At 42.6% G+C, this 11,793-nt stretch overlaps 1 protein-coding gene across 1 annotated transcript; it reads right to left on the bottom strand.

Annotated features, from left to right (window-relative positions):
• Window positions 1–1,138: 1,138 nt before the first annotated feature.
• On the bottom strand, window positions 1,139–11,588 carry si:dkey-178e17.1 (tricarboxylate transport protein B, mitochondrial). The gene is made up of 9 exons (XM_068738331.1): window positions 11,477–11,588; window positions 6,869–6,976; window positions 6,244–6,343; window positions 3,345–3,483; window positions 2,887–2,971; window positions 2,655–2,759; window positions 2,402–2,517; window positions 2,217–2,290; window positions 1,139–2,071 (listed from the first exon to the last, which is right to left on the bottom strand). Exons 1-9 carry the CDS (start codon window positions 11,586–11,588, stop codon window positions 1,957–1,959), a joined length of 954 nt encoding a protein of 317 aa, XP_068594432.1. The 3' UTR covers window positions 1,139–1,956.
• Between the last annotated feature and the right edge of the window lie 205 nt (window positions 11,589–11,793).

Here is an 11,793-nt window from a genome sequence, read left to right as displayed (position 1 = left end):
CAGATCAGACGAGGAAGACAACGTCATCGCCATCATTGCTTTTCAAGGCATTAAAGCCCCCATTCTTTGGTGAAAGTATTCATATCAAAGGCTCGTGAAGAATAGAGGAGTGTTATTTACACATTCCTTGGTTTTGTTTTCTTCTTATTCAACTCCTGGAATCGTCCCAGAAAGCAGGAAAATGAAACTTTTTTTTTGTCTTTTGAAGACAAAGATAAGAAGGTGTGTGGGAATGGTGTTAAAGAAACGTCTGAGCAATCCTCTCTCCAGCAACAGCGACGACGTTAGGATGAAGGCAAGTTGGTGGTTCTTTAACAAAGCCCGATTGTGCAGAGACAAAGAGCTTTTAATTCAATATCTTTACAGTCTGTGCTGCCATCTGATTGATTATTTGTAAGCACCCAATAGGAAAACAAGCTTCAAGATTTCTCAAGATACTGTCAGCAAGACCGCTTCAGAGAATCAGGGCAAATATTTGTACAGGGGGGGGGGGGAAGAAAATTGAACAAGGAAACATTACAGTAATTCTGTGAAAGTGTATTATTGCTTAATTACTTCATCCAGCCAACACACACACACACACACACACACACACACACGCACACACACACTTGAGTGCACGTTCTCATCCAGGCCAAATTGTCCACCCCATGCTGTTCTGACTCCCATCTTCTACAGAGAACTGCATTCCTTCTCACGACAAACACAGAAGCACCAGGGGATTCGCTCTGTGTGTGTGTGTGTGTGTGTGTAATAGTTGAATCACTTTGCAAGAGCATCAGCCAAAACTGGAACAATGCGTTCCCTGTTACTCGTCTACCTGCCCCCTATGGTTTTTCTCAACTCGTTCTGCAATAACCAAAAGGGCAGAGCAACATATGAAGGGGGGGGATAGAGATAGAGAGAGAGAGAGAGAGAAAGAGAGAGAGAGAGAGAGAGAGAGAACAGTCTGCATGCTTTCGGGTTTCCATATATTTGATTTAATGAGTTTTGAAAGTCCAAAACAAAGGACTTTACATCGAGCAAGGACAAAAGGAGGGACGCCGGCTACTATAGAAGCTTCTTCATAACATGCCGAGTCAGCTATACACAGCTTTGGAAAACATTGATTATCTATATATACCAATAACATTCTCCTCACTATTTCACATGAGCACATTTTTGCATGTGCAAACACAAAATAGAAAACAGAACATTGTTTCAGAAAGAGGTAAATATAGTTAATTTACTTTTTAACATACATTTCTAGTAATACATATTGATTATGACTATTCACGTCACTAGTGATTATATTGTTAATCTAAAACCAATATGTCTGAACAACAGAAATCTCAGAGATGATTAAAATCATAAATCAAGGAACATCAAACAAACAGTAAAAGGCACATGAGGCAACAGAGATTGAAATCTGCTTCAAATAAAAAAGACAAATAATCTTCCAGGTGTTAAGATGAACAGTAGAATGGGAAGAAGAGGTCTCAGTTTATTCTGTCTTTATGACTCAGTGTTGTTGGGTCATTGAGACTCACAGTGAAATACAGCAATAGATTATTATCCTATCATCTTAAAAACACCTTCACAACATTACAGAATAATCATTGACACAAGTGGCACAAGCTAACAGGAAATAGACCCTCAACTATCTCGATAGTCAACATTCAAATTTCAATAAATACATTTATCCAGTCTCAAAATTTGCTATTCTCGTGTGCAAATCATTTAACTATTTTGAACACACTGTTATATTAGTACAATATGTTGAGCATTTGGCACAAGAATACAAAATATAATTGCTTCAAAAAATAAAATGCTGGTAAAAGAACTAAACTCGAGTAAAGAATCCACACTGTGGATAACTGGCTTATTATGAATGAGTAAAAGTGTTTTCTTAAAGACCTAGTTTTGGACGTTATTGCAGTTTATGTGACTGTAAACTGCAACCGGCTACAGTCTGGCTCAATCTGTCTTCCAGACCGTATTCAGAACCTTCACCACCTCTTCATAGATGATGAAAACTATGGCCACATCCAGACACACGCGGCCCAGCCGAGGAACTGTCCCTTTATAGAAACTACAGATGAACCAGACAAAGAGAGGAAAACAATCAGCCATTAATAAAAAGAAAATCTATATATAACATCCTCCAAAAAAAAAGCAGTGGATGAAACCCAATAAAGCTAACACTCCATACTGAAACAAAATGGCCTCATACTCACGCCGCCATGCCCTCGTGTCTGAGAATCTTCAAGGCACAGTCCACTGTGTTTTTATATTTATGTGCTTCCAGTCCCTTTGGAGAGAAAGGAGTGATATTTTTTTTTTTATCAATGTCAGCCTGTGGAAAACTTTTCCAAATAAAGGCGAGAAACACAAGAAGTATGCTTTGTAATGACCAGCAAACCTGCATTCTGGTCTTGATCACATCTAATGGAGTGTTTCCAAAGACGCTTGCCGCTCCAGCTGTGGCACCGAAGGCTCCAGTCAGCAAGGGATTGATGGCTTTATTGGGGTTATCGCCTATAGTGACAGGACGTAACATCGGAGTCAAGTGAATTGCAAATGTAGCCCCGTACTGAAAACATAACTGAGTAGAATTTATTCAGCTCTCATGCAACAGGTGTCAATATAGGAGTCATCTCAAAGGTCGCACTGACCTTTGTACCAGTTCTTGAGAGACGTCATCACAAAGAACCGAATGGCTTGGTTGGAGCCCTGTTTGAGGACGGTGGCGGTGAGGCCCTGATACGTCCCTCTCAGTCCTGACAAGGTAAAGGAAGTGGTTTATCTTTCACGCCCTCATCAAACGTCCCATCTGAACGTTCCGCTGCTAAATTTAAATTTTCGTCACCCTATCTGACCAGTAGGGGACAGTAGAGTTGCACGCACCTTGCGCCCTGATGATCTCTCTCACTCCGTGGAAGAAGCCTTTGTATTTGGGGTTGGCTGAGGTCTGGTCATGAATGAATTTCACCTTGAGAGATTAAAAACATGATGATTTGCTTTTTTTCTTTTTTTTTTTTACAAAGAAGGAGACAAAGTGGACAGATAGTGGAAATGTTTAGTCTTCAAAAAGGGGCTCGCAAAAGGGAAATACAACATGCACAGACAAATTGTGCACTGGAACTATAAAACAAGAAAAGACTCATGCTGGATTTTGAAATGCTAGTTTATATTATTTTAGGCACCCTGAGGTTATCTCAGAGAATAATAAATGTCTAGCAGCCTTAGAAAAACAGTCGTGTGTATAGTTTGTGGTTTGCATTGTACAAAAGCATATATTTTTAACATTATAGGGCATTAAAATCCCCAGCAGAAATCTGATAATATAACAGTTGGTGAGATACCTTAACAGTTTCCATGGGACAGACCACAAAAACAGCCTCCATGACCCCGGCACCAAGCCCACACAGCAGGCCTCTGGTGCTGTCCAGTCGACCAGACTCGTCCTTTGCATGGTTGCTGAGGAACTCAAATACTCCAAACCTGAGGAACGGGCCAGAGCCAACAGAGGACTGAGGGATGATTTAATACAGGACGCCATTAAAAATCATTTCACAAGATTCCAGGGACAAGATTTGCAGAGTGCAACCCTGTGTTCAATTTCATTAATTTAGATCACCAAACAACTTATAGTAGGACAACGCTCATTATTAAAGATGACAGACTGGAAGTTAGAAGCTCGTTTTACACTTGTTACACTTATTCTTGTTTGCTGAAACTAAATGTTCATTTCTTCAAGACACAGGATTGGTTCTCATACAGCTTTAATCACTTGAGATCATCCTGATTATTTTTGGAAAAGGCTAAAGCAAATGACTATAAAATCCAAATCAAATTCAAATTGATCACAAATAGTGTGGTCAAAGATGATTTTACTAAATAGAATTATGCCGCCTCTCACCAGGAATTATGCGGCACAGAGGGATGTTGACACTTTATGGTACAAATAAAAGCATTACCACAGATACGCCTCGAGAAATAAAACTCCTTCCAATGCAGTCGTGATTAAAGATGTAACAATAAACGCAGTTTATCAGTAACCAACAAGTGACCAGCAACAGCTGCCAAGGAGAGGGGGGGGGGGGGGTACGCATGTCGCTCCACAATCAGAAAATGTAGCGTCAGCGATTCTTTTACAAGGTTATTTATAGATGGAACCGAGTTGTGGCAAATGCAGGATGCGGTCGGGTACGTTTAGAGGCGAGGCGGAGGAGGACAGACACAGTCCTGATGGATGCTTTGTTTTCCTGTCTGCCTTTCCTCAGTCTTCCTGAACCGTTCTGCCTCATCACGGAGCTCCTCTCTCACACTCGGCTCATGAAATTTCAGTTTTCTGAATATTCTATCTCAATATCTTCCTCTGCTCAGAACCCTTCCGTTTCGCCATCTCAATATTTGCATTAGAGTGGCTCCATTTAATGAACCGACTCCCACTGTCAAGTAGGAGCAAACAGCAACAACAACAACAACACCACATAAAAATAAATCCAACCTTCTTCCTATTTATGAACACAGCAAGCAGCTGTTTAGATTTGGAGAGGAGAAAATGAAAATGTGGATGTCCCTGCAGCTGCAGAGATGACAGATCATGTAAGAAGCAACCTGGTGGAAAAACACTGTTTAGTTAAAGTAGAGAAATATTCTACTGGCAAGTCCGCTCACGCTCCAATTTACTCTGTGAATTAAACCTTCCCATCGTGTTTTGGCCACCATCCGCAGTCAGAGATGAGTCATTCTAGACGGCAGGGCTCTACGACCTTCATTAGTGGCTTTTACTACAAGGTCAAATGTCCCGGTGAGAAAAGAGACTAAAAGATGGAGAATGGAGTAAATCGGAGAGAAAGGAGAAAAGGCAGACAAGAGGGAGGAGGAAGAGGAGGAAAGGTCAAAGGCTGCCTTCTCTCTGCCTCTCATACCTCCATGACAACCATCCAGCAGACACTGTGGTGCATGATGGTGCACAAGCAATCAGCAAATGGGATGGAGGAAGAAACGTGGTTGAGAAGGCAAAGGAGCAACAGGAAGGGGGAGGGGAGGAAGATAGACGAAGTAAAAATAAAAGGGAAGCTCGAACAAATAGTGCAGGATAAGAGATGTGAGTGGAAAATTCCCAAGTTTTTTCTCCACGAATCAAATCTAACTGTTCCATTCTCAAAAATGTTCAATCAGTGCGTCATGTTTCAGTCATATTATATACAGTATAATACACCTGCAGTATTTTGTGTCTTCTTGGGGGTTAGTGAGACATTTTACCTGCATGAAATTCAAAGATCCTGTACTGACAGGTAAACAGGAGGGGTTCAGTTAAAAACCCAAAGGGCTAGAAGAGTATTTGATTGACGATTTATTATTTTATACACAATATAGTGTGCTGATATGTTAGACAGAAAATATGACGTAAACCTCTGAGCTCCTCCAGGCCACATTTCTTCAGGGAACAAAACCTTTCAGGCTCCCCATGAAAAGAGGACTGGAGGCTTTCACACACTCACACACGCACACACACACACACACACACACACACACACACACACACACACACACACACTGGCATAGTCTACCCATCTAGACCTGTTGAGACCCTGCCCGGGTTTGAGTGACATCTTTGTTCCGCCTGGATAGGCTTGTCTCATAAGCGCTACCCTCAGATAGAATCAGCAGACAGACAGACAGACATGCAGGCAGACAGACAGCCAGACAGCCAGGCAGACAGGCAGACAGGCAGACAGGCACAAAGGCATCTGGTTCCGTGCAAGGTGCGAGTGTGCAGTGCATTGTGCACAACTGCCTGGATAGTAAATGTCACTGCTGTGAAAGAATAATGTAATTATAGCAGAGCCGAGAAGCATTTATGCTTTGCATTATGGGTAATGGACTAGAATAATTGGATGTGTTACAGTTAGTCGCTCCAGGTAGGAGATCACAACACACAAAAAGTGTGCATTTAATCCCAGCATCTATCAGCACAAACGTGTACACAGTAGTGTCTACTGTTTATTTCAATACAGGCATCAGATACAAGAAGATTAGAACATGTAATGTTATAATATATATATATATATATTTGGCTGCCAGCATTGATCAGTAAATTATTGTAATCTTTAAAGAGCTGTGTGGAAATCACATGTGACATTATTAAAGTAACAGTGAAATGAGGAACTTGCTATTTGAAGTAGCAGCTACTTCTTTATGTTCACATAGGTAGTTTTACCGACTATAACAATAGGAATGCACGTTACTTACCTGATGGCAGATTTGGGAATGGATCCATACAGGAGTGAGCTGAGTCCTCTGTACAGCCCTTTAACTCCGTGACCCTGCACCGTCTGCTTCACACAGTCACCTGGAAGAAATTAGATATGAACGCCTCAACTTTTAATTTCATTCCATTGTCTGATTCTAATACTCTAACATCCAAGCCACCATTGAAGCAGCTGGTATAAGCAGCAGCTTATATATATATATAAGGACCCGATAAAGAAAACAGAAACAAAAGCGATGAGAAGCAACACATGCTGCTTTTTCTCCAGATTTTGTGTTTTTTAATGTGCTTGCTTCTTATTCTGGGAGACTTCAGTCCAGTAAGCTGCAACAGCCAGATGCACGGCAGAGCTGGAACAGCAGCAGCTGTCTGAGCGCTCATTAGCGTGGTCTCAGATCCTCAGAGCTCCAGCCAGCATGAACACATCCGGAGTGTGTGCGCGTGGGTTTGTGTGTGTGTGTGTGTGTGTGTCCCAGCCTGCCGTAACTCATATAAACAAGTACAGTGACAGCCTGCCAGAATCACTGATGTACCTGGGGATGATGGGTAATTAGATAATGAGCTCATGAAAGAGAGCGACAGACAGACTGACAGACAGACACTCACCTACTCCTCTATATTTGGGTGGGTTGGCCTTCTCATCCAGTTGTAACTGGGTCTTAACGTACTCTGTGGGGAAGGTAATGCAGATCTCTATTCCACCTGCAATTCCACCTAAAAAACAGGAAATCTCTGAGTGGTTTAAAAAAAAAAGAAAGTAAAACACATAAGAGTAAAAGTTACTGCTGGACTGATTAAACGAGTGTCTGTGATGAAAGACCACATTTAGTCTCTCGAGCAGCCTTGGCATTTCATCACCATACCGTATCCGAATGGCTGCAGCCTCACCAAGCTGATTGAGCACCCAGCCTAGTATGAAACGCAAGTCGGTCCCATTAGGTTATAGATCATTACTGTGACTCCACAAATGGCTTTCCATCCATAAAAATTAAATGCGCTGCTGCTGAGGGAAGAGGAGGGCGAAGAGGATGGCGAAGATGAAATGGCGGCTTCAGCTATGGTGAAGCTGCAGAGACTGTGCTGTTTGAGGAACAGAAAGCGTGGGGGGGCACACGAGGTCAAAGCATACTTATGCACAACACAGATAAGTCACAAATGTAGGAGGAAGGAGAGAGAGCAGGCCGACATTAATTTAATTATCCACTCAGCCTGCAGGGAGGGGCCCCGTTAGCCTGGCCAAAGCCTCCATTAACTCAATGACACAGACACACCAGCACACTGTGGAGGGGAGGCTCATCACACATCATGCTGTTCCACGGGAACATAGAGACGCACCCAGACTAACAAAAGAAACCACCGATCCACGATAATTATTCCGCTTAATTATGAAGATCGTTGTACTGGACATGTTCTTTTGTGCTAAGTTAGGAAAACTGAAGTGGCTACAATAGTCTAAAGGCTGTGACACGGTAAACTACAACAATCCTAATCAGGTCTCAAGAGAAAACTTGTACCTGATATTTTTTATTTTATTTTAAAAAGCCTTATCGATCATTTTAATGTGAATGTATCTTTGATTTTTGCAGCACTGATGCACATTATGTGCTTGTTTGATCTCATTCTTTCACAGATCTTGCCATTCCAAAGTAAGAGCATTTCAAATCCTTCTCTAGTTTTAACCACTGGCTTTTGTAAAATTGTGATTTGCAATTTGATTGATTGAAAATTTTTCACGGTAATAATTATTTTGAGCTAATTAATTGTTTATCATTGATTACACATGGATTCACTTGATTACAATGCATTCATAGCTGAATCACTACATTCACACACACACACACATTAATCATCAGGGTTTGAACACACAGCATCTGTGGATTATGTGTCCCCTCTGGTTTGCAGCTAACATCCAAAACACGAGTTCAAAGACGACACCGAAATGACTCCAGTGCTGCTGTGGGTTCCTTCCCTGAGCTAAATGGCAATTAATCCTGATCTTCACATGCCTGTTCTCCTTTCCAGTTCATTTCTACCTCCTCGCTCCTCCTCACCGAGTCATAAAATCAATGCGTCCACATCGAGCGTTGACACCCAATATCGCTCAGAAAGATGTGGAAATTGTGCTGGAGGGAACCAAAAGCTGATGAGAAACAGGTAGTGTCAGGAAAAAGGTTTTTCCAGAGTCTTATACTCGAGACCCAAACAGCAGCTTCATAAATCACACACAGAATGAATGGTGTTCTGTTTAAAGGCAACGCTGCTCTGCCAAAGTAAATCTACAGAGAAATCATCAGTCCTCAGAATTCACTGTTTTTCTGCTGCCTTGCTGAAAAGCTGTGGATTTTTTTAAAGCACTGTTGCATGAAAACATAAACGTTTTTTTCCAGCAATTCAATTTTTGAATAAGTTGAGTTCCGACAATAAATTTAACCTGGAACTGTCAAATATGTGTGTGCAAAAATGTACGAGCCAGGAACCCAATAAGCAGTTTTGCGGCAACTATCGACTATTATTATTCATCTATCGATTATTCATTCAGTTGGACTATCATCACTCAGTTTAAATCCTCTGGAGGCTGAGGGAAAGATGTTCTAATGTACAAATCTCCAGTTTAAATGAACATAGTCAGAGGACTGATCTACTTCAAACACGAGGTGTCCTATTAACGGAGCCATAATATTTCTGTTTACCTCAAGAAAAAAAACATGAAAAGGATTATTCATCCGACGTCTGGCCTCTTCGGCTTCCTCCGTCCTGAGGAACACGGATCCTTAATTACAGGACGGAAGCAAAACTTTTAGAACTGCTAGATCCTTGCAAGCAAACACTTTGTACACTGGCTTATATGAAAAAGACAAATGTGCACATGCTGTTTTGACAATGTGTACAGTTGTGTACAGGCCGCCAGGCTCCTCCCACATGAGCACGAACAAGTGAACTGTTGAATAGGAATGTTTTTCATTCATATTACTTAGATAAACTGTTGACTGTTTACACTAATTTCTTACATTTGAACATGTTCATGCAGTCAAACCCACTTTTGGTCTGGTGCATTCAAAGACACTCTAAAATTTAAAGCCTTTGTCTGTTGCCAAAATATACTAACCAATTGTAAAAAAAAAAAAAACACAAAGACAAAAGTAATATACAGACATTTGTTTCAGTACAATTTACAGTTCATGAAAATTGCTAAAAATGTTAAATCAGCAATTCTTAATCTCAAAGGTAATCAAATATCCAAAGCAGGGAAACTGAAGACATAATACGGCGCAGGCAGTCAGGAGAGGAGAGAGGAGTGCACTGATTTATTATCCTGCCTCCCGGTACTCTGAGTCTGTGACCAGCAGAGCACTGAAGGGGAGGCGATCCGGGTGCGTCAGTTGTGACGTGAGGAAACGGGGAGTAAGGACAGTTTGACAAGCGCTTCTTGCCCAAGAGGAGACAGCGGCTCATAAAAGCTAAGTGCCTGCCCTGAGGCTGGAGAGAGCGACATTCAGGAAGAGGGAATAGGAACAGGGACGTTTAAAACTGGCCTGCTTTCCTGGGAAATTCAAGCTACCATGGTACCAAAGTAGAATAAAGAGAGCTCTCTGTGTGTGTGTCCCCCCCCCCCCCCCCCCAGGCCTTACACAGATGAAACGCTTCTCCTGCGTTTCCTCTTCAGTAATCACCAGTGGGTGTTGAGAGGAGACTTGAACTAACCATTGGGAGCCGAACGAGCTCACAAGCCCCCCCAATAGCTTTCCACCTCCTTCTCCACCAGTGAGCTCTGTAAGCTTTGACCTTCCATCTCTCTACAGGCATGCACGCGTGGCGAAAAGAAATCATGTTGCGGATGCAAAACTGAACAGAACGGCTTGAAATGACCAAAGAGGCAGGGAGAGGGGGCCGCAGAGCAACACTGGGTCACATCCCGTCAATCAGGCTGCACAGGAGTGACGGGGGAAGGAAAACCAATGCCCATATTTCATGTCCCAGCCGCTGTCATGACGCAGTAACAAATTTCTGTTTCCTCTCATCCTATCCCAACTCCATTACTGTAGGTTTTATTTTATTTAAAACATCCTAAAAACTTTCTTAAATCTGTTTTGATGCCTGTAAAACGCATTTCAATCACAAACACTGATAATTAAAGACTAAAAAAGAATTCATTCAAAAAAGGATAATATCAGCATGCAGCCACTGAACAAGACAGAAATCAACAAATAAGATGCCGCACTTTGTCCATCAACTTAGGAGGGGGTGAACGGAACGAGGCAGAGGAGCAAAGAAGAGGAAGAGAGATTCTGAACCTCAGCAGGGTTCAACCACTCAATCAGCGAGGTGGCTATAATCAGCTCCACTGAGGTTTATTACAATGCTGATAATGAACTATGAACTAGCAGAAGCAGAATCAATACCTGTGATGGTTTTTGTCTCTGAACATTATTTATCTGCTGATTTTTCATTGTTATTTCTTTTAATGCTGATCCTTTTGGGAGAGATGCTTCACCCCTGAACGCAAATGTAATCACTAGATCAAACAGTTCAAACATCTGTTAGTTACTGATGCAGCATAAAGCAAATAACACCCTTCGGTGCGTGACGTCACGAGCTTGTGGCGTTGCTTTCTGTTCTCTCCCTCTGGTCACCACCACTCAAACCTGCTGCGCATCCATCCAATAATGCCATTACGTAAAGTGCGTCGGAGGTGATCTTCGGATAGGGATGCGATCCCATCAGTGCAGCAGGTCCGCGCTGGAGGGCAGAGAAGGAGAACTTTGGCTTTGCCTCAGCATCTTCGGGTATGACAGTCAGTCCGTGCGCAAGAGAGGAGTTGGTGGAAATAGAGGGGACTATTGGACCAGGCCGCCTCGGGCCAGCGGCTCGTGATGTTTAAGTGGCTTTAAAGGATGTGAATAAGGTGCGCATTAACCTCATTCTTAGCTGCACGCGCAGAACCGCGTTATCAAGACGCGTCTGGTCGTACATGCGCAAAACAAAAACAAAAACCGCACCCAACAAAATGCAACAGGAGGAAAGTGCGTTATTCCGTTCAATCCTGTCGAGCAGACGTTTCCCGAGAATCTGATTTCTTATTCACTTTCTGTTCATTCAGGGATGTGATCAGCTTCGCCGAGCTGCGCGTAAAAAGCACCATAATGTGTTGGCTGCGTATGGTTATTTCTAACCGGCGCATTTTCCCAGGTAGTATAATTGATAGAATTAACTTACCGGCCAGGATCGCTTTTCCCGGATGAGTTAATTTCGCTTTCCCGGCTGGCGCCGCCGCCGCCAGACGCCGCGGTCTGGAAAAGGACCCGACATCCAAGCATTTATCCTGCATAGCAGAAACTCTGAAAGACGGTTCTAGTCTCAAAGCGCTTGTATTTAAGAAGCTCAAATGTCTCGTAGTCTCTTTTTCCAGGCTGACATGCGCTCACAGCGCACGGACGTGGTGCGTCTTTCCTTCTTGGGCGCTCGGAGACTCCGCCGGATCAAGCTGTTGACAGAGGGCGTTGCACTGGGACTGTCCAGGAAGTTGGGACGTG

The sequence above is a fragment of the Brachionichthys hirsutus genome, chromosome 4, assembly GCF_040956055.1.
Source record: "Brachionichthys hirsutus isolate HB-005 chromosome 4, CSIRO-AGI_Bhir_v1, whole genome shotgun sequence".
NCBI classification, from domain to species: Eukaryota; Metazoa; Chordata; class Actinopteri; order Lophiiformes; family Brachionichthyidae; genus Brachionichthys; species Brachionichthys hirsutus.
The sequence above is the reverse complement of the archived record's forward strand: the minus strand, read 5'-3'. Positions and strand labels throughout refer to the sequence as shown.

Coding starts and splice junctions, on each gene's coding strand:
- si:dkey-178e17.1 (XM_068738331.1), bottom strand. CDS start 11,588: ATGCAGGATAAATGCTTGGATGTCGGGTCCTTTTCCAGACCGCGGCGT. Junction 2,760..2,886: donor AGAGATCATCAGGGCGCAAG/GTGCGTGCAACT, acceptor TTACCTTGTCAG/GACTGAGAGGGACGTATCAG. Junction 2,518..2,654: donor TCTCAAGAACTGGTACAAAG/GTCAGTGCGACC, acceptor CTGTCACTATAG/GCGATAACCCCAATAAAGCC.